The sequence below is a fragment of the Platichthys flesus genome, chromosome 10 (assembly GCF_949316205.1).
Source record: "Platichthys flesus chromosome 10, fPlaFle2.1, whole genome shotgun sequence".
Classification (NCBI taxonomy): domain Eukaryota; kingdom Metazoa; phylum Chordata; class Actinopteri; order Pleuronectiformes; family Pleuronectidae; genus Platichthys; species Platichthys flesus.
In genome coordinates, this window is record NC_084954.1 from 12,190,374 (window position 1) to 12,214,257 (window position 23,884).

Below are 23,884 nucleotides of genomic sequence, written 5' to 3' on the forward strand. Positions count from 1 at the left end.
AGCTACTTTCACAACACCACTCAGAGGCTTGTTGGACAAAGGCTGCAGAGGCTAATGTTCTAGTCCGCTGTCTTCTGTGAATGACACATATTTCTAAAAAAGCATTTAGCTTCAGTTCAGCTTGTAAAATGACTGTATCGCTGCTTCAGAAAAAGGAAATGATTACGAATTCCCTTGTATGAAAATAATCCAATTTGTTCATCTTTGAGGCATTTGTCAGGTCCCTGTTTTGCCGTACACTAAGATAACATTACACATGTTAGTAATGCATGTTTGTGAGCACAAACTCATCCATTGATAACCATATTCGTGACCGCATAGGGTATGATCTGATTGCTGATCTAATGTGGCATAAAAGTCACATACGCACACAAAGTCAGTTCAGTTCTCGGGATAAAAGCGACCCTGTATCTGTCCTGTACACACCACTCAACGTGAGCTTATCTTCTCAGTGCATGGGTAAAAGCACACGTTGTCACAGGCAGGGGCTAAAAGGGGACAAACGAGGGTTAAGCTGCTTTCAATATTAGTTCTTTCTGAAAAGATGACTCCATAAATATGCAGCAGGAATGAATCCAGGCCTTATTTACAGGTCAGATGACTGGATGTGAACTGGCAGGGAGGCTATCTACGTGAGGAGTGGAGAAAACCGGAGCGCGATCTCGTTAGTCAGTTTTCTTTGTTAAGGGATGGGAAGGACCATTCTTGGTGAATTAATTTAGCTAGTAATTAAGCTTTCAACCGGCAGGCCCGAGAAAGCCAGAAAAAAGACGTCATTATAAAGTCAGAACTCTAAAAAAGGATGCCAACCTGTCACCAACTATCAGCAAATAAACAGATAGGATATAATGCACACTTGAATTGTGCTTCTTGACATAATGCATCAAGCAGACGGGAACAATAACTACAGGACAAAAAGATAACAGATGCCATGTGTTACATATTCCTGACAAACAAATTAGGAATCCATAGCAAAAATGTCCTGAAAATAAGGTTTGGACATTTTCCATACTTTGCCTTTCACATATGAATAATATATAATACTAATATAATATATTTGATAATAAAGTGTCCAGAACATGCAGGTGAGGGGTGGCACCTGTGTAGAGCAGCAGGAGGTTACATATAAATTAAACTGTGGGAATCACATGTTATTGTTTACATCGACAAAACCTCTTGAATCTGGTTGTCTTTCCAAGTTGGCATCTTCGTCTGTGTTCTTCATGTCTTTTTAATCCTGAGATACTTATCAGCTCACTCATTTTTCTCTGGGGAGCTGGCAGGAAAATCTACGGCAAATGTCCACAGCAACAGACTCAGACATTCCCGTTCTCATATACAGCTCCTCTGGACATTTTCGGAAAATGTCCAGAGTACTTGTCTGAAAGCAGTGAAGCAGTGAAGTGGGCCTGAATCCCATTTTTATCATCTGCTGTGATGTCTTCATTTTCATGAGAAGAACTTACTCTTTGCTGGACATGGTGCAAGGAACACACCCACACACTGGTCCCAGGTGATCAGAAAAACTAGGACAACACATACTGCACAAAGAGGGACAAACAGACTGTCCCAGATATTTTTTTCTTGTTTTGATTTGCTGCCATCCACACAGCCCTGCCCTGTGCAAATGTAACTGGAGAGCTGACTGTTTGTATTGGAAACTGGAGCCGCCTCTGCTGTCAGGTGGGAAAACAGGGTAAGGGACTTTAACCCGCATGTGCAACAAATGAGTGTTCAGAAAAACAGAGGGAGGGGCTACAGAGCCAGGGATACCCTACAACATGCAGACACAAGGTTTTAAAAACAGAACAGGAATAAATTAATTTTTTTTTCATCTGCACAATCTCCAATTAATTTCCAGGCCACTTGAGGCAAATTCAGGAAGTAACTAGGTTATACAGAATGGCACCATGGAAACTGCGTTCCCACCCCCGAGTTCAGCAGTAAACAGGTTGAGCGGAAATCACAGATGGATACGGAAAAAAACATTAGAAAATTACTTACTTCAAAAATAAAGAGGATAGAGTCCAGCTCCTCCCTTTGAGATTTGTTCCCTGAAACACAAGGAAATAACACAGCTCTTTAAATACATAGCCTGGAGCTGTACTGCATTAGCTTCATCAATAATGTAACAATAACACGGGTTCACTTTGTGAACATTCATTCGAAGGAGCTGCTGTTACCACGAAAGCATACTCCCAGTGGAAATGCAGCCCCTACACATGTCAGGGTTATACTGGTTATGCTGGACATTTGTTTTTCTATGGGCTTGGGCTCATTTCTCTATAGCTAAGGGGCAGAGGGAAATACACCCCCGCTGTAAGACACACCACCGAGAGGGTTAATTATTGAACCACTATTGAGGGTGGTGGTCAACCAAACAGTTGAAACCAAACAGACCAAGTCAAACACTCCTGTATGACTAACTGTGTATGGTCAATGTGCTAAATTAAGTCTAGTCTAGTCTAGTGTCAGCTGGTCTCAGCCCTTTATTTGTTTTTACATCAGCTCAATTGGATTTTACGCAGACTTTGCTCTCGGGAGCTTGCAGGTTTAAGTCTGTCTAAAATTTGTTTCAACTGATTCTGACATTTGTGTTCACAAATGCAGCTCCTCAGGGTAAACTCTTGAAAGGTTCAGGGTTTCTCACACAGTGCACAGCGACGTCTGCCGCTATTACACTCACTGAACAGGGTAGGCAGTGCAGAGAGGTGTGTCTCTCACTGGCAGGGCAGGGCTGTTTTCTATTAATGGTACAGTACCTAAGGTTTGTCAAAAAGGTCGCTACATATATTTTACTCGAAAATGTAGGTAAAGGGGTTCGATTAAAGAAATGCCAACTCATTTAGAAAGAGCAATGGCCAAAAGAGAAACTTGGGCAGCAATGGTGTAACTTCAGTCTTTCAGGCGGTACTCGACAGACTGATCACCGACTTGCTCACGAACATAGAGACATTCAGCATCCAGCCGAAAAAAGGTTTGAACTCACCTTTTTGTTTTAAGTTGCTTTCCAGTGTAATGAAACTTTCATAGAAGATAAAATAAATCTGAGAACAGTTGCTCTCGAAGAATGCCTTCAGTTCACTCTTGTCGATGATATCTATGGGAGAAAAGGGAAATGCTGTCAGTGACATGCTGAAAAAAGAAACCTGCATTTGTTAGGAGAGATGGCTTTCATCCCACTTGGGATGGCGCAGCTCTCTTATCTAGGAATATTACTCTATTAGATTACAACCCATAGTTGGGACCAGGAAGCAGAGCTGCAGTGCTAAACACTTCTCTGCGCTCCCTCTGGATCAGTCACACAACCCCATAGAGATTGTGTCTGTCCACCATCCAATTAAATTATTGAAATTAAACAATAACAGAGCGAGAACTCCACACAAAAATCTAATACAAATTAAAACAACCTCTGAAACAAAACAGGAAACTAAGACTTTTAAATGTGGTCTTTTAAACATTAGATCACTGTCAACTTAGGCTAATTTAGTTAATGAACTAGTCTCCGATTACAACATAGACTTATTGTCCCTCATCCTGATGAATATGTCAGTCTAAATGAATCTACTCCCCCCAGTCATATAAATTCACAGGTTCCCAGAGAAATTGGGCGAGGAGGTGGAGTTGCTGCTATTTTTATCTCCAGTCCATCAATTAATCCTAAACCTAAACTCTGCTATAACTCATTTGAATGTCTTGTTCTTAGTCTTCCATGCCAATCCAGGAAACACCAACAGCCAATCATATTTGCTGTAGTTTACCGTGCTCCGTGGGCTTATACCGAATTTTTAACGGAATTCTCTGAGTTTTTATCAAACCTAGTCCTAAAGACCAATAAAATTATTATTGTTGGTGACTTTTAAATTCATGTTGACAATAATAAAGATAGCCTTAGCATAGCATTTATTTCAATACTAGACTCAATTGGTTTCAGTCAGTGTGTACACCAACCTACTCATTGTTGTAACCACACACTTGACCTTGTATTATTGTACGATGTCAGAATTGAACATTTTACAGTACTTCCGTGCAATCCAGTTCTATCAGACCATAATTTAATAACCTTCAATTTGTCAATAACTGAATATATGCCACTTATAAAAAACTCATTTTCTAGATGTCTACCTGATAGTGTTATAGCTAAATTTAAGGAATTTAAGGAAATAATTCCAATTACATTTAAACCCGTATTATCCGTAGACATAAACAACAAATTCTTTAAAAACCCGAGCTCTATTGAGATCGACCACCTCGTCGATAGCTCTGCAGACTCATTACGATTAACATTAGACTCGATAGCGCCTCTAAAACACAAAAATGGCTGCATTGCAGTTAATAATACAATATGATTCCACAAACTCATTTAAGGAAACAATAAATATTCTGGTTTGGTCAGAACATCAACGGCATCAATGACCTCTTCAGAATATCTTTTAAATAAATTGCTGACCCCAACAGCTGAAAACACAGTCACTGTTAATTGATAAAGGCCAATATTTGATTGTCAGTATCACTAGCACCTATGAAAGTCTTTGACTCATTTATTTTTGGGTTGTTTATTGTTTCGAGTTACGTTATGAGTGTCTTTCTTAAACTGAGAGATAATAGCCCCGACCCTTTGCTGTCTCTTTAATTAAAAACTGTCAGTGGTAAAATCACTCTTGCATACTTTTACTTCTTCCCCATTTCACAGACTACATCTGTTTTACATCGAGGCAAATTGCTTCACTTCCTGGTCCCGCATTATTTCAACCACCTGTAATCACGAGAGGGATGATAACAGGTTTTATGGAGATGTTGAAAATCAACTTCACCACCCAATAGGATCATTTCACAATTCTTATTTCCAAAACATCCCTCTTCTGCTGATGATGCAATACAGCCTGATCTAAGACTTCACATACAAGGACACACGTGTTGAGCCACTGGCCGACCACTCGTGTTTTGAGGGTATCTGTCTCACTGCTGCTGACCAACACGCTGCTCCACAGTATGTTGGATAATGTTTCATTCCCAGGGTTTTCTGCTGTTTTATCGAGAGTCAAGCATTTCTGAAAGTGCACTCAGTAAATAAGTGCTGGCGTGACATACTGAAGGATAATTCATTTTCCTAAAATAGGTATTTAGTTGCTATTTAGGATGTTATATTCTCATCACAGCTTAGTGAGTTTGGGGATTATTTAGCATGATTTTTTTATTATTATGAAAAAGTCTGGCCTGGATAGAGGCCAAGCCGAGGTCCGATGACGTGCAACACACTGGCAGAGACAAAAACCTAAACTCATGTAACGAATCCCGCTCGTTTGACATACTTAAAGAATAGTGGTAATAAAAAGGCCTGGACTGAATCATCAAATATAGGCCAGGAGGAGCCCTGCCCCAATAACGGCAATTAAAGTTCACCTTCTGTTGCCATTTCCCCCTCTACCACATGGCAAACTCGAGGATGCCCCGAAGCAGTCCAGCTCATCTACAGAGTGTAACTTCAGATAAAGTAGTTGGTTTTCTTTCAGTTTAATTTGCAGCACAACCAAAGAATGACCATTTTCACCTACAATTTATTGTGGCTACTAACACTAGTTGCTACTATCTGGCAAGTAATACAAACAAATGGTGATCACTTTTAAAGGTGTATAACGCGAACACATCCAATGCTCCAACACCATTTCTCAAAGAAAGCAACATTTCAGTAAATGCTCCTTTGCTCCTGGCCTGAAGTTAAGCACATCTGCTAAATTCACAATTCACCTTCAGGCACAAACACTGACACACATGAGTGCTCACCCTCCCAAACACCATGGACTTAGAGGAACACTTTAATAGCACATGTAATGATTGGCCAAGCAATGACCCCGTCTCACAGCCAGTGATAGTTACCTGCCAGTGACTGTTCTGGTACGGACTGCAACACTAGAAGCTGTGGCAGTAATACTTCTGTTGTGGCTACTGTTTTATCTGCAGCGTCCATTTATCTCTACAGAAACAATAAAGACGCTGGTAAGTTTGAGTTTATCTCTGGGCTGGCAGCATCAGCTAATCCAGAAAGCTGGTTGTCACTATAGGTAGCTGGATGATGAACCGCTCTGCCGTACAAAAACAACACTCCTGTCTTAAAATCCCATGGGCCTTCAACAAGAGGATATATGCAGTCAAGTGTGGAGAATGGACTCTTACACCAGACAAACACGTCTCAAAAACATCACTTTATTGTGAAATGTGGCTGCAAATGATCTGAATGTCACTTTAAGGGTACAAATAGATTTTATTTTGGTTTGTTTTTAGAAAATGTATTGTCACTGTTCTTTGGCAGAAGAAAAATGCTTTTAAGTTGTGCTGCTGTTAAAGAGCAGAAATGTGACAACGACATGTTTCAGTTTTTACCACTGTTTATTCTGTTGGGAGGATTTCAAATAAAAACTCAGGTAAACCAGGGAGCTAAGAAGAGCATAGCACAGCAGAGTGTGTGTGTTGAAAAGGTATGAGCATGTTTATCAAAGCATTTTGAGTTGGGCTGTTCAGGTAGGACAGGTTAAAGCCACAACCAACTAATTTGCTTAAAATTTTCATATTCACCTAATTTATTCCGACAACTGGCCTGTGTTCTACAAGAACATGACTCAAGATCAGTTTAAGATCGGTTTCAAAGAAAAATATTGTTGCCTAACATCAAGCAAGATTCAAGATTCAAACACGTCTTATCAAACATCAATTAAGAGAACATCCTGATATCAAAAAAGTCTGATCTGCAAATACTACACCTGGGTATATAAGAATGACAGAAAAAAGATGGGGAGGATTTTTATAATAATGATTCTAATTTGAATATTGTTGAGGTGTTTCACATGTCATGTCACCGATTCATCACAGATCACAGCTCTGCAGGCTACAGACTCCCTGCTCTCCATCTGCTCAGATGCCTCTAACAAGCCGCCAGAGCATGACGGATGGTGGGAGGGGCCTCAAGGGGGGGGAAGAAAACATTTCAAAAGAAGGATCACAGGGATTCTGACACTGAGCAGGAATCTCAGGTGGACACTAACCCTCTTGGAAAAGGCTGACAAGACACTGATCTGCCTGCCAGTAGTCAAATTCAGACAGCCAGCCTAGCTCTTTTTACTCAAATTGTCTGCAGAGTTACTGCCTACCCTTCATATAGCTCAATCCACAACAGCAATGATGCTTAGGAGTTCTCCTTTTTCAAGCGGTCTGGTTAAGGTCTTCTGTTTTTGTTTAAAAAAGGAAACGTTTGAATGGAAGGATGAAGTTGGACAATGGCTGTAAGCATTGTGAGCGCTGATATCCAGTGAGACCCTTCACTCAATGGCTTCACTGTAGTCTCAGGTAACAGTATGTGGACAGAAAGAGGCAGAACCTGTTTTCCGAGCCCTAGGATTGCAGGGGATGACACTGTATCCTCTGAGGCCGACAAGATAACTGTGTCCTTCAATTGACATCCCTCCGTCTGCAGGACTCCCAAGTCAAACACAGGAAAACGCTGGTGAAAGAAGAGCAGCTACAGAGAAGCGGGGTCGCACACACAGCTGTTATCAAGGGGAGAAAACCGTAGCCGTTTTTCAGACATGACCTGGAGGTAAAATTCGGAGAATTGACTACGGAGTTTACCCCGAGTTAGACTTTCACTCATGCACAACACAGCGGGAGGTTTTCGGCTGAGATGCATTCACAACAGCATCAAATCAAGTCTGTGTTATACAGGCAAACGTTGAGCAGCCGGGTGCAGCGGACAGAGGCAGGAAGTGACATATTAACTCTGCTGCGGTGATCAGCACTTTTTCACCAGGAGATTTTTGTTTGTTTTTTCAACACTTTTCTTGTTGATGAATGTTAACGAGTTAATGAAAAGGGAAAAGAGAGAACCCAGCCAAGTTTACGTAAGGTAACAAACCAGAAGAGAATGCTCCAAATACCTTCCAAGTAATTCTACCTCGTACTGAATTAAGCTAAATTCAGCCTCCTTAACTCTTCTCAACTGTTCTGCCAAGGGATCATTAAGTCAGTGTTGTCGTTAATTGACGAATGAACTGAATAAACCACAGTCTGCATACTGCTGACAGTGATGACTTAATGATGCGCAGACCTGCAATCTTCTAAAGTGGAATTAATAAACGCAGCCAAATAGAGGCAGGTTTGGGTTGGACAACGACGTTCCCCCGTTGTGAAACGTTTCCTGTGCTGAACTGTCTGGGAAGAACAGATGTTCCACCCCCGTGTCAGAGGACCGACCGGAAAATAATAACATGAGGTCAGGGCTGAAGGATAATGTAATATATTGGAAGGCAGAAAAACAAAAGCATCTTCTCAAATTCGGTTCTGTGAAAACAGATATTATCAGCTCACTGTCATTCCAGCAAAAACCATCACAAAAAATTATCCCAAGCAAAATGTTATTGTTTTCCAACGTCTGTCTGGATAAATATAAATACATTTGTTTATACTAAATGTATTTAAATAAAAGGTGTGAAACTATGAAGCTGAATTGAAAAGCATATAATACAATTTACAGTTTTAATAGGTTGTTTTCAAAAAGAGCTATAGAAAAATACCAAAGACTTGATAAATGATAATTTGATAAATATTAAATTAATTATTGTAGAATTGGGTTTGGCTTTATGCACTAGTAATGCTTACTAGTGTGTTAGCAGTCACATCATGAGGTAGAGTTTTATGTGTGATATGGGTAGGCGCTATAAGCTTGTCTTCAGTCTCAGCTTTTTGTTGTTATCATTGTAAAATAATTGTAGATATAAAAAAATTGAAATTAATAGAAACGTTTGTGTTCGTTTTGCATTGTTCATTCTGTGACATACATTTTTTCATATCTGAGCATATGGGCAAACACAAACAAGGGCAATATTAAGTGATTTCATCACGTCACTGAGGGTCTCATGGAAATGCTGAAAGCCTCAAAGCATTATCCTTTGATATGTAACAACTTCAGTAAGTTAACTATTGAAAGAAGGATGCCACCCAACTGGTCGCTCTGTTGCTTGCTATTCAAATGAAGTGATGTTAAAGCGGGTTTTCCCAGCATGCACTAAGAGAGTGCACACAGCAGAGTGCACACTGGGCTTGTTAGCGAAAGTGGGTGAAGGTCATCTACTCAGCTGAAGCGCATGCATATTTACACAATCAAAAACCAAACGTCAGGCTTCTCTGCCCACTGCTCCCTGTTCAAACTTAATCCTCATACAATGCATGCGATAATAAGAGCCCACATTTAATGCTCAAAGGCTTGTGTCAAACCACAGTTTGACCCTCTGGGCAACTTACAATGTATGTCGTTTAGACCATCTGAAGTCATTAATATGCAATGTTATACTCAGAAAGCAGTCTAATCTGCCCTTTGATCACACACATGCCCTCATTTGCAAAAGCTCTGGGCAGGCTAACACTGCAGGTGCACTATATTCATGCCAGGGAGGAGACGGGCAGAGAGAAAAGAGTGATACGTTTCATTGGCAATTTGCTCAGATTTGACACAGAGGGCTCTTTAAGAGCCCAAGCAGAGGGATGCCTGGAGGGCGCCGATACACAGAAGAGATATGGGGGTGTTAGCTAAAGTGGAAGCTGATGGATGCAGCAGAGAAGGCACTTCCTTGCCTAAATGGTCTACAAACAAAAGAGGAACCGAGAGAAAATCAAAGAAACTGGAGGAGATTTAAATAAAAGCAACATATGAGGGGTTCCCAAAAATATATTTATATCAAACATCGCAATTCTATGATAAAGGCGATGTTAATATTAGAAAATCTTTTTTTATTTTATTTGCCACACCCCTTTTACTATATTTTGCTGCATATTTTTAAGTTCTCTAGTCTGTTTCAAGGTTGTATCACATCTAAAAGTTCAGATATGAACTGCAAAATTGTTATTTTTAATAAGTTATATATATTGTATTCTATATGTTGTATATTGTCACATTTTAAAAAACAATGGCCACCGCACAGATAAAAGAAAAATGACGTGCACAAAAAAAACTAGATCAGCTGTAAACGGTTGCTATGTAATTCATAGCTGGGTGAGGAGGTTGATATTTGACCACAGTGAATGGAGGTTAATAATAAATCTGTAGCAACCAGCTGAGGAGAGCGAGTCTGTCACATGATGCAATTTACAGTTACAATAACAATAGGTAGGAGGCTGTCCGAGCCTCATTGGGCGGCTTGATAACACACAACTGCCTCTATTGCTGTTGAATGTGCACAGAGCTGTGCCAATACTTTCCCTCTTCCTCTTTTCTCTGTAGTGACAAGAGACTCGTCTTCTTTACGTTGTTTATAAAGCTTTCAGTTTGCAGAATATTGTGATTGTGGAGAGTGGGGTAGACAATTTGGAGCTGCCATTGCTAGTCGTGAGAAAATATGAACAATTGGCTGGGCCATGCCATACATCATCCTTTATGAGAAATACATTCACTGAGAATGATTAACTGAAGCAATGGAGCAATGCTTCTCTCTCTGAGATGAGCTGCATTTTATAAAGGCTTTGTCCGTCTGTGCTAACTGAACCTTTAAAAGGTCAACAGCCTTGTAACGCCTCTGAAATAATAGGGAGCTCATTGTAAATACAGCAGCAGTGTAATCAAATCCTTATTATGATTATTAAGTGGGTTATTATTAATTTTATTTCATATGGTGTTATGTTTCAGAGCTCAGTACAAAATAAAGCTACCATAAAATAAATCTCAAGAAATGTAATTATTATGAAGGGCTTTTCCTGCAACACTTTTGATGCATGTAATTTCATTATGATGCCAATGTGCCAAACACTGCATGAATGCCTCTTGACTCGCAGTCAGTGTCTGGCTGTGTAACAGATTGGGGCCAATGAATCTAAACAGAGCACAGTGTGAAACATCCATGGTAGAAAATTGGGACGCCTGACCCAACCCCAGTCCAAGCACACACACATTAGAGAGTGGCTTATCTCTACAGCTTAGCACTAAAGAGCTGATAAACTGGCAACTTTCATTTTTCTTCTTCACGTAGATATAACTTTTTTATCTTTATCAACATATTGATATTCGTATTAATTTCCCTGGAACATGACTGAAACTGTTTTGAAAGACAAAGAAGCTCAAATTAAGGATAGATGCAATCTAAAAGCAATATGTTCCTATATCAATAATTTTCTCCCCTTCCAGCAAAAGTACAACATGCGGCAATTCATGTCAAGAAACTCTTGTGTTTGAAACTAAAAGGAAAAGTTAGACTTCAGCAGGTTGTAGTAAAAAAGCCTTAAGATTGTATTATTTTCCTCAAAGACCTTATGAGATCTTTTTTTTCTCAAGAAAGGTCTAACAGTATTTTTTCTTACATGAGCCTCCACCCTTAGTGCCTTAAATACACTTCAAATGAAAACAAAATGTTTTAGCAACAGGTCCTTTCATTGGTAGTAAATAATTGAACATAAATATTCAGTAATGGGTTCAGATGAATAGGTTATCTCGATGTACTAGCCAGCGACTATTATCTGTGTAATAGTGGAGAGAACTGGTCTGGGCACAAGTTCATGTTGGTGCATGTATGCGAGTCGCTCCCTGTGAAACCGTTGGCCCTTCCTACACTTATGAAGTGACATGGCTCCAGCTCCAATCAGCACTGATGTAAACATAACACCCAGGAGGAAATGTAAATCCCCTCACCCCCTTTCCATCCTGTGACTAACACTGTAAACACACCTGCCACCACAGAGATGTAAAATCAGAAACACCACGGCTCATCCATATCATTTTATACAGTTTATGGCTACACTCAGCATGGCACAGGCATGCTAAAGGTTCTAGCCATGTTAACTGGCTGCTTGGTGCCATAGAGTGGTTTGTTTTCTCTTTCCTCCTCCTTATTTTGAACCGTCAGAGCATTTCGACCAAGGATAAATTGATTCGGAGCGTTAATCCAAAACCTGCTTTGGAACCAAACCAAAGCAGGTTTTCAGTTGAAGACCATGATGATGTCATTGGGTGTGTCATATTGTACAGGTTGGAAAGGTCTATTATGCATAAACAACCATCAATAATGCAGCCACCAGTGAGCACAGCACTGAAATGAGTTTAGAAAAAACATGTTTATCAACCAAAGCATGTCACACAGAGGCTATGACACAGTCAGGAGCACCAATCTGCTGTAAAGACACAACGGATCAATTTTTCCAGTCTGCAGGGCTAGTTAGCTGATTTAACTTTTTGTCGGCTCTACACTGGCGCTAGTGCGTTAATCATAGTTTACATTAACTTCAAAGTCAATTGAAAAAGTGTAAGCTTTAAATAAAAAAAAAAAACTTGTTTCCCTTTTCTACATTAGTTTATCGTCCAGGACCAGTCTCAACTCAAAATATGGTCTTAACACACTGTGCTGCACTGCAGCCCTGTGCTAACACTATAAGCCAAAGTTAAGTGTTTATTTTTCCTTTGGCGTTAAAGCTGGAAATCCAAAGCAGATAAGTGAGAGCTTGAGCAACATAAAATGTAAAATCCACTTTGAGATCATATCTTGTTAACATATGCTTCCCAACTTAAACCACATGTGTTGGGCTAGGTTCTTCAATTATAAAAAGGAGGACAGGTACACGATGTAACAAGACAAACTGGTTTTTCATTGACTATGTAAAATTTCCAGAGATATTATCACCTAGAACACTGGGCCCTGGTGTTTTCATATCTTTATCTCTCCAGCAGGCCAGCAGGCCAGCAGCGAAATGAAAAGAGCCTTTCATTCAGCAACATGTGATTTATATCATATTTGAAATTTGGGTTTTAAGGAAGCTGCAGAGACACATGACAGTAAACACAAATACTGAAAAGAGAAAAAGCAAGAATATTGCCAAGCTTTCATAGATCATGAACACATCGTGGGGGTTAATCACATCTTTACAGAATCTTTAGCAGCTTGCTAGAAATAAAGAAATACTGCTTAATCAGTGAAATGTACTTGATTGCAAAAAGCGTAAAAAAATTGTTAATTTCTCTATATTTTAAGTGCAAATGAGGACACAAACAAGAAACTCATATAATACATATTTGTGAGCATTTTTAGTCTAATTTCTCACCATAATTATAGGACCTGTATTTAGTTTTTTCCCCAAAACAAAACATTAACCACAGTAGCTTAATTGGCGTTTCAAATCGACTTGTGACTCTGGTTTAAGTGATGAGGGAAAGGGAATCTCACTCCGAAGCTCAACACCCAAAGGGGGTCACTTGACTGGGACTGTAACATTATGCAACAAAAACTGGACTATTGGAGCAGGGGCTGGTGAATTGTTATCCGTATCAGTGCACAGCCTTAACTTCAGACAACTTCAGAGTGTGAAAGCTTAGTGAAAGTTGATAAAACCCCATTTATAACTTTTTCACTGTTGCAGTTGAACCACACTCGGAGAAAACCCCTTAAGTGCTGGTATCATGTCGACATGGTGTAGGATGGTAGATGACAAGAGGCTGAAGTTGTTCAGAAGTCTAATCTGAGGGTTCCACAAAGGAGGAGAATCAGAAGTCGAGTGATCTCAGCTTTTACTTCAGCCACACGGAGGACCTTCTTAAGAGCACTTCCCGAGGTGCGCTCATTGTTTCCTCTGGTGCTTCACCTTGTGATTTCCTTTTATACCAGCAGTGCTTTCAGTTGACCCTGACCTCGGCAACACTTAGAGCCTGAACACGGAGATAGGTAGGGTGCGATAACATTACATTTCTTCTGAATGCAGGGCTTCTTTAAAAACCGCCTTACCTTTGGCTGCAAACTCAAACACCTCCACCCACAAACAAACATACCAGACTGTTATCACTGACAACACATTGTCTGTTGCTCCCATACAGTTCAGAAACAGGTTCAAGTTTAGCTTGTTTACCTTCTTGGGGGAGAACAAAAGGAGAGAAAAACATCTACTTTGCGTTTTCTATTGAGTTGATTAGGTCATGTAGTTACTTATCCTTCAACCACTGAGCTCATGCCCAAGTCCTCATGATAGTGGCACATCATATTTGAGCTTGCCACTGAATGACTACTATTTCCAGCAGCACTTACTGCTCCACAGCAAACCTGGCAGGACGGCACTCTGACCTCCCTGCCGAGGGTGCAAGTGAAAAGAAAAATATCTCAGTTGGGACTCAAGATGTTATTACCCCAGAAAAACTCATGTAGACAAAATTTGACTATGTTTGCATGGACACTAATATTCCAACTATTGACTTCATTCAGAATACGATTTTTTTTCCAACTATCGTGTTTACATGAGTAGCTAATATAATATTCCATTCGTACATGTCACAGAGCATAACATGATTACGATTCACATCATTACATCAACCAATGTAACAGTTTTCAAACCTCAACCTGAAATAGTTAAACATACAATGCTACCTAATAACATTTTGTATGTCGATGTTGCAAAAATGCTGTGAAAACTTCCATAGGACATCATAATGCGATTAAGCATATGCACTAAGATAAAAATACTACACGTCTTAATTCAATAATTGCTTTATAGCTTTATGGGGTTTGAAATATTGGTGTCCATGTCAACAGTCAGTGATGGATCTCCTACTGTTTGCCTTTTGACCACTAACTTCATGCTTATTTTGGGACTTATTTGAGTAGCTGTTTGTGCAGCAGCGGATGCAGAGTGAGTTGGGCCAGGGCACGACACTGGAGGAGAAGAGGAGTAGCAGTTTGTGCCTCCACTGAGAGAAGCAGTGGGTGATCAGGTGGTTTGCCGTGCTCCTGTAATTAACAACCCTCAGCCACATCAATCCAGGCATGACCAGTGAATTAACATGCAGCAGCTTTCACACTCCATCCCACAGCTCAGTGAGCAGAAAACCAATACAGAGCCTCTCTGAAAATAGCCCCGACCACAGATTGTCCGCTCAGCCACAATGTGCTGCCGATACTATGACTGGCTTCAACAAGCTCGCTTAACAAATTTCTGGCGTCGGTGGTAAAAATGCCATAGAGACAATGACACACAACTTATGTAATATTGAAATCAGACATCTTGAAGCCAAATAGGCAATGAATTCAGGGAAGTTAACAGGCTGCTAGTAACTTTTACTTGTTCAACTTCTTAACATCAACTTCACCTTGAACACATTAGATTGTGGTAAATAAATTAGTAAAACAAATTTGACAACCGAGTGTTGTTAACATAAAAACTCTGAAAACTGTGTGGGGGCAGCAGTATTCTTCCGTCACTGTCCTGTTCTCGTCCTTCATCAATGCGTCCTGTCCACACAGGAACCAGCAGCACCAGGAGGAAATCCTTCCTGAAAAATCTGCACCGCTGGCGGACAGTGACACGTAGGCTACCATCAGCTGCTGGCCAAACCAACCTTATCTTTAACGGCACATGAGGGAAAGAAAAACAGAGGGCGTGCAGAGTTCCATGTTGATTTCCTCTATGGTTGGGCTAGTCTTCACATTGAAGGTGTGCTGTGACAGCAGCAAGCTCTTGCCATAAGCTTCTAAACACGATTGGCTGTCAGTTGCCCCACTGTGCAAAAAAATCTATAAAACAGCAACGATGCCACTATGAAAAGGTTACGGGCAACACATGCACCAGTCAAACAAATGGTTGAAACCTTTAACATCTCAACAGCACCTTGTTCCCAAAGATGCTTATTCCCACTTACTGGTTGCTAGTGCAGACATAGAAGGAAAGTGATATTCACACCCTGCTATGGTGACACTATCCCTCCTGTAAGGACATGTGGTTTTAATGTACTAGTGCTTCACAGTTTTCATGCCTCAATGAACTAAGGTTGAATGGCACCAGAATCAGTCACACATCTGAAATTATTGGATTTATATATATATATATACAGCCTTGGCCAAAAGTTTTGAGAATGACACAAATATACATTTTCACCAAGTCTGCTGCCTCAGTTTTTGTAAAAAGGTAATTTGTATATACTCCAGAATGTTATGAAGAGAGATCAGATGAATTGCAATTAATTGCAAAGTCCCTCTTTGCCAAGAAAGTTAACTTAATCCCCCAAAAAACATTCCCACTGCATTTCAGCCCTGTCACAGAAGGACTAGCTGACATCATGTCAGTGATTCTCTTGGTAACACAGGAGAGTGTTGACAGGGACACATCTGGAGATCATTCTGTCAACTGATAAAGACAGAATAGCAGACTGGAATCTTTAAAACGAGGGTGGAGCTTGAAATCATTATTTTTCCTCTGTTAACCATGGTTACCTGCTAGGAAACACGTGCAGTCATCATTATTTTGCACACAAAGGGCTTCACAGGCCAGGACATCGCTACTAGTAAAATTGCACCTAAATCTACCATTTATCTGATCATCAAGAACTTCAAGGAGAGCGGTTCAATTGTTGTGAAGAAGGCTTCAGGGCGCCCAAGAAACTCCAGCAAGCGATAGGACCGTCTCCTAAAGTTGACTCAGCTGCAGGATCGGGGCACCACCAGTGCAGAGGTTGCTCAGGAATTGCAGCAGGCAGGTGTGAGTGCATCTGCACGCACAGTGTGGCGAAGACTTTTGGAGGATGGCCTGGTGTCAAGAAGGGCTGCAAAGAAGCCACTTCTCTCCAGGAAAAACATCAGGGACACACTGATATTCTGCCAACGGTACATGGATTTGACTGCTGAGGACTAGGGTAAAGTCATATTCTCTGATGAATCCCCTTGCCAATTGTTTAGGGCATCTGGAAAAAAGCTTGTCTGGAGAAGAAAAGGTGAGCGCTACCATCAGTCCTGTGTCATGCCAATAGTAAAGCATCCTGGGACCTTTCATCTGTGGGATTGCTTTCTCCGCCAAGGGAATGGGCTCACTAACAATTTTGCCTGAGAACACAACCATGAATAAAGAAAAGTACCAAAACATCCTCTAAGAGCAACTTCTCCCAACCATCCAAGAACAGTCTGGTGCCGAACAATGCCTTTTCCAGCATGATGGAGCACCTTGCCATTAGGCAAAAGTGACAACTAAGTGGCTCGGAGAACAAAACATCGAAATTTTGGGTCCATGGCCAGGAAAATCCCCAGACCTTAATCCCATTGAGAAAGTGTGGTCTATCCTCAAGAGGAGGGTCGACAAACAAAGACCCACACATTCTGATAAAGTCCAAGCATTGATTATGCAAGAATGAGAGCTGCCATCAGTCAGGATGTGGCCCAGAAGTTAATTGACAGCATGCCAGGGTGAATTGAAGAGGTCTTGAAAAGGAAGGGTCAAACACTGCAAATATTGACTCTTTGCATAAACTTAATGTAATTGTCAATAAAATCCATTGACATTTATGAAATGCTTGTAATTATTCTTCAGTATACCATAGTAACATCTGATTAAACTATCTAGAAACACTGAAGCAACACACTTTGTGAAAACCAATACTTGTGTCATTCTCAAAACCTTCGGCCACAGCTGTACACATATAGAAATGTAACTTTGAACCATATGTCACAGCATAGCAGACTGGAAGCTGCTATGCTGTGTGCAGCCACAGCTGTACACATATAGAAATGTAACTTTGAACCATATGTTATGATATTTTGGTAAATATCTATAATGATGAATCTAATTACCACAATAATACTAATCTTGATTGCACAGCCTGACCAGGGATGTTCTGCTATTCATGTCCTATTTAAAACAGATCCTGTTTTGAGCTATTCTGGAGTTACAATCCAACTTAATTGTGTAACTATGAATACATATAGAAGCTGATAAGCCTAGATATTAATATGCATCTCTCGATGTCCGTCTCTACGAAATCAGACACTAAATGGTATAAGGAGCATGTTTCCTACAAGCCCCACTGTTCCCTCTTGACCATCTTCTTCCTCTCCACCTACTAACCCTGTTTTATTTGTGATGTGCTGAGAGTAGAATACATGTTATATACTGTACACTACATTACCCAATGTTATGAAGCTCATCTAACAAAATGTGAGTATTCTGGTGGAACGAAATTGAAAAAATTGTCAATGCGCACATCTCAAATAAAGGAGGAGAGTACTGAGTATTGTTTAGTGTGCGCCTGCTCATAAAAGTATGTGGACTTTGGTTCAGTAAAACGAAACAGGATGGCCGTTAAACTATTAAGCCGCCCTGTCATGTGTCTCGTACGTCAATGTTTTGCATAGTGGAACTTGCTTTTAGACATTTACATGAGCAATGAAATACACACATTACAATTTTCTTCTCTTTACAATTCAATTATAGCTGATCAAGACACATAAAACCTTTAAAGTGGATTGGAAATATGTCCAATTACGTGTAATACAGTGCTCTACATCTACTCCAGATCAAATTTAAACACCTTCTGATGATCATCCTTAAAATACATGGTCTACACTGTATTTTCAGTTTGACTATGACTATGAAAGCAGGGCTGGAACACCAGCTGAGCCTCGGTGTTGTGACACAAACACTGCACTTCCTTGATCAATGAGAGACACTTGATGGCAACTGAACCAGACAACCAGTCTGCCACAGTTCACCTTTAAGGGCTCAACCAGCGACCCACAGTGTGTCTGTGCGCCCCAGCGTTGAGCTGCATACGTGCTGATCACATTATTACGTTTTTAAAGCAGCGAGGATGTCCCAGGAACAATGACAACAAAGGCTGAGGGAAGTATCTGCTGCTCGGCGACGGATGCTCTGACCAGGCAGCATCAGCTAGCATCGGCTGGCTAGTTAGCAACAAGGAGAGGTAGCTCCCAGAGGCTAGCATCCATGCCTGATGACAGCGGCACTTGTCTGTTTTTAGCAAGTCAGAAAATATGAACAAACACAGGCCGTGAGTGGCAAACACTTCAAAGTGCAATTCCAAATTTTTGGGGCCATTTTCTGACTGTATATTAGGTGCCAGTTCAGCTCAGTCGCCGCAGTGACAGCCAGCCGGCTAACCGTCGCCTTGACGTTAGCCAGTTAGCCTAGCTTAGCCTCGGCGGTGCAGCAGCAGCAGCAGCACCAGAAGCCCCGGTGACATTTCTCTCACCTAACAGCGAGCGTAGGTGCTTGAGCCGGGTCAGCACATCCTTCTTTGGGTCCAGAACTTTCTGTGTAGATTTCTTGACGTCTCCATGGCCCCTGCGAGTGAACATTCCGCTGGGAGTTGCGACCGTGGAAGCTGAAATCACCTGAGTCTCACCATGCACCAGGGCTCCAGTGTGGCCGTCACTTTCCGCTCCAGCCCTCTATGCTTGCTCGGTAAACATTCAGCTGACGGCCGCTGGAGTCCTGCTTCGTTTTTTTTTTTTGTGGGTGTGTAAACACGGAAGCGCAGGCTGACAGAAGAGGAGGGGTCACCGGAGATGAACACGCCTCCTTGTTTATAACCATTCCACCTTGCACCTCCATTTGTCCTCGTCGTGCATTTGATTCTGAAGTGTTTCCCCTTTGACTCTATGTTTCTGGTGCAAGGAGAAGATTTTGCATTGAGCAAACTCCTTCTCCGTCGAGGACAGAATAGCTTTAGTGCACTATACTGCTTTAGATTGTAAACTAACATTTAGTTTCAGTGTGCAGACAAATAGAAATTCCATATTAGAATATTTCTCCTAAGGTGATTCACCAAAATTAAAGGGTTGTCCACTTTGGATTTTCTTCATGACAAATTTCCTTCAGGTCATAGATCTAATCTGGATCCTAACAAGTGGGCCCTCTGTGTCTGAAACAACAGAACATATCTTTTATGAATCAGAAGATCTGCATCACTTGTTATATCCTAAGTTTGAAAACTCTGGCTCTATGAGCAATTTTCGGTGTGTGCTTTTGAAAAGAATGTTACTCAAGACTTGTTTTGTATTCGAAGAGCTTCCTAAAAACTGTGTCATTTCTTATTCGTCTATAGTTAGACTCCACGGAGAGGCAACAAAAGACGAACCTGGATTGATATTGTCCAAAAATCCAAGAGTCTCCCTACCCTGTCTAGTGCCCCTGAGCAAGGCACCTTACTCCCCCAACATCTGCTCCCCGAGCGCCCTACATGGTCGCTCACTGCTCTGTGTGTCCTGCACCAGATGGGTCAAAAGCAGATATTAAATTTCCCTACCTGCATGAGTGTGCCTTTGCATGTCTGTGCATGTGTTTGGGACTAATAAATGCATCTTAATCTTAATCTTAATCGTATCACTGAAATTAATGTAGAGGAAGAATTCAGTGAAACTCCATAACTTAATAGAAGAACTGGAGGCTGCTGAAAACCACTGTTTTCTGTCATATCTTTTAAAGGTACTACATTATACCTTTTTGCTCCTAAATATCCGCTTCAAAGCCTTGTGAGGAAATGCTTGTCCGATGTCTTAAGACCTTCTCACTGCTCAATGCCGTATTTGATTTGTGATGTTTGTTTGTACACAATAAAGTGGTTTGAAACCATTTAAGGAGAGATTCCACTTCCTTTCATTGAAGGGTTTGATAACAGGTTGGGATCTGGTTGTCGTAATAGCTCCCCAGCGCCCTCTAGTGTTTAAGCAGCAGCTGTTCCTCCTAAAGTTTAGAAATTGCAGATTTTTACTATCAATGACATGAATATGTATCGACAAATGTGTTTTTAGTTTTAACATACACTCAAGTGAAAATAATATCCCTGAAAAATGCAAGACTCACTTCAAACCAAAATCCCAGGACCACTTTTATTTAACTAGCAGAGGTCAATTTTGAATAAGATTGAGAGGGGAGCCAAATTATGGAATGGCTTTTCACAGAGGAGGGGGGGAGGGAGGGGTAGTCTTATTAACAGTGCCCTAGTTGTCTTTACTCCTTACAGTGAAGGTGTTAAGCAACCGCTTAGAGTGTGTTCAAGTTGTGTTGTACACTATGGCTTTACATGTGACTCTCAAACAGTGTTGTCATAAGGGTCTTAGTTAAGTCAAGACTGAGTGGAACAAGCAACTCATCCTATATTTGGCATTGAAACAAAAGTCTGTGTGTTTTAATCCCTGTGGACTTAAAAAGTGCTCTATTATTGTTGTGCTGTATTTTGTGTTTTACTTATTTTACATTACATGTCATTTAGCTGACGCATTTATCCAAAGCGACTTACATTTTTAGACCACTCATCATTTTATGAGGGGCCATCTAGGGGTTCAGTATCTTGCCAAGGACACTTAGGCATGCAGATGGGATAGAGTGGGATTCGAACCGGCAACCTTCTTGTTGCAGAGCACCCGCTCTATCCCCTAGGCCACGCTCTCCCCTCCCCTCCCCTCCGCTCTCCCCTATTTAGCTTCTACTGTGATATGGACGTGATATGGACAACCAATAGGAGTTGCAGGGGCTTTAGGGCTTTAAGTACTCTACATGCTGACTCACTGATATCGTTTACCAGGAGACTTGTGTTGATTTTTGTGTGTAATTGAGGGATAAAGTGTCCACTATAAAACTATTTTTTACTAAAGGCAGGTTTAGTGTTCTAGCTCGAATAACAATGTTGTCCTGAAATAATATATTAATAATAATTTGATATAATATACAGTTAATATTTCTCAATCTCCGTGCTAGCGCTCTACCTTAGAGCGGTGCACTGCAGCTCAGGAACACTGTAGTCAGGGTCTATATCAACATTGCAGTGCATCTAATTCTTTTTTGTAGATGTACCTATTGGCACGATGTAGTTATGAATGAACTTCCTGATATTTACACCCTGCTATGGTGACACATGGAAAAAGGGCGATGACAGCTCTCCCCCTCATTCAAGCCGCTGCTACTTGACATTTTAAACTGCAAGTTTTTATGGATGAATTGTAGGAAACCAAGGGAATCTTTTAAGTGGAGGAGCTCTCCTGCAGGTAACGTTAAATTAGAACAGAGTTCAGTGTGCAAAGGACATGAATGGATTTTCAAAATTATGTTTTCTCCTTGGTTGTGTAGACAGCATATTTCATCTTGATAGAGAAACAGCTTTTATCTTCTGATATGAATCTTAAGTTTGACAAGATTGCATGTATGTATTAATCCACTCTTAAATTTTCATTCTTTATTTGCAACATCACACTTGTCTGAAGTTATCTGTCTTCTTTTGGATGGTATTAACATTGGGGCTAATTTGGGGTTAAATTACTATGTTTATAAATTGTAGACATAACTCATTGAAGGCATCAGAGTTAAGATGGAAAATCTAAAAATCAAGTCTGACTAGGATAATGTCTGCTTTTATAAAGCAATGTATTACTATCTGAGCCTATGTCCACCAGCATTATATGTTACATGATCTAATGATGTATTTTTAAGACTAAGTGTTATGAGATAATATAAATAAACAGGTTTATTGGCTCTTTATCGTGGTCAAAACCTTAGTGGACTTTACCAGGAGATGGCGCCTAAACGCAATGTTTTGCCATCTAAATAAAACATACTAGCACAGGCTACAAATATTGTGAGTGTTACCATTAAAATAGAGGGATTCATGCCCCGTGCATGGCATTCAAATGTGAAGATATCAGTGCTTAAAAAAATGAAAAGAAAGAGTTGATATAACATCAAGCGCTAAAAACTATACACAAAAGAAAATACAAATATTTTCAAAAAGCTGTGTTTTGTTTGACTGAATCAAATCTTAAAATTAAAGCACCCACAAGAGATCCAGAGCTCAGGAGTCAACTGTGAAGGATTCTATACTCTCAGTAAACAAGATGCGATTGTCCTCTATTTCATCCACCACCCCCACATGTTGAGCACTGGCGATGCTGTGAAAGCGCTTGTCTCTTCTTTCTCAAGGTTCTCCATAGTGAACGTCTTGAATGATACGAGAAGGAACAGAGGGTGGTGAGAGCGGAGGCCAGAGAGGAGGAGTAAAAAAAGAGAGGAGTAAAATCAGCCTTTGCCCTGCAGTTTGGTATGACACTCATTATCTGAAGTGGGCCATTCTGAGAAAGGAGGAGGTTGCCTGTCACAACAGATGTTGATTACACAAAACAGGGTAGTTTGGAGGGATGCGTGAATAAAATACAAGGACACACACACACACAAACAGACACACACACACACGTATACACACACACAAACAGACATAGACCCACAGGGTTATTGTTGGTGCTTTGTCATCAGTCTTAATTGATTGTAATCACTGTTCATCCTTGGCAAACCTCCCCTGTTCTAAAAGGGTAGGTTATTGTTCATAACCCTCGAAGGCATGTACCTATGATGATCTATCAACAACAATAGTGAGACTGAATGTTCTCTCCCCTTTCTAATCGTGCACCTGGAAGTATTTTGCCATTTGTCTCTCTTTCTTTTTTAAATGATTTACATGTAGTCTAAGACGATTCCGCATTATAGTCTGCTGCAGAGTCCCCACCCTGCATTCTCTAAGAGAGTCCAGTGCCGAATAAGACGATTACAGTGCCAACAGGGGCATTCATTTTGAAGGAGATCATTTATTTAAAAATGGGATTTCCAGGGAATAAACCATCATAATTTATACCTTTTCATGCAGCCTTGGATTGTCAAGTGCCAGGGCCCTGGCAGTGACATGAAGGCCCCGTCCTGACCAAATGGTGGCACTGTAGCCTTACAAATGCAAGCCACCCCTTCTCACGGCCAGGCAGTCGGACTGATTCCAATCCAAAGGTTTGAAAAGCACTTGTCTGCTCTAAATTGTTCTTATAAAGAGCTTGGAAATACTTGACTTTTCTCCTTATGTGGTTATGGATTTCCTTTTTGTACAATTAAGTGCCATTAAAAGCTAATGTATCCTGTTAAACCACATTAAGGTGTTGAGGTGGACAGTGGGACAGTTATCCCGCCGCATAGGCCTACTGTGAATAGGAGCCAACACTGGGTGCATTTAAAAAAAAAAAAAAAAAAAAAAAATCTATATCGGACCATTCAAGAATTCAGGATGAAAAGGATCAAAAGGGAAGATGTCTGCAGGGTTGCTGATGTTCAGGCTGCGAGA

General features: G+C 40.7%; 1 protein-coding gene across 5 annotated transcripts in view; it reads right to left on the reverse strand.

Moving 5' to 3' along the window:
* The window catches only part of ralgapa2 (Ral GTPase activating protein catalytic subunit alpha 2), a 93,735-nt gene extending 74,516 nt beyond the window's left edge, over positions 1 to 19,219 (reverse strand). For 4 of the 5 annotated variants that reach the window (XM_062397988.1, XM_062397984.1, XM_062397987.1 and 1 more), the window contains exons 1-3: positions 18,983 to 19,218; positions 2,990 to 3,100; positions 2,005 to 2,054 (exon numbers count right to left, since the gene is read on the reverse strand). In XM_062397988.1, coding sequence (XP_062253972.1) covers positions 2,005 to 2,054; positions 2,990 to 3,100; positions 18,983 to 19,088 — 267 coding nt within the window. In that variant the 5' untranslated portion in view covers positions 19,089 to 19,218. Of the gene's footprint in view, positions 1 to 2,004; positions 2,055 to 2,989; positions 3,101 to 18,982 lie in introns of all 5 variants that reach the window. The other variant, XM_062397989.1, reaches the window with a different exon arrangement.
* Between the last annotated feature and the right edge of the window lie 4,665 nt (positions 19,220 to 23,884).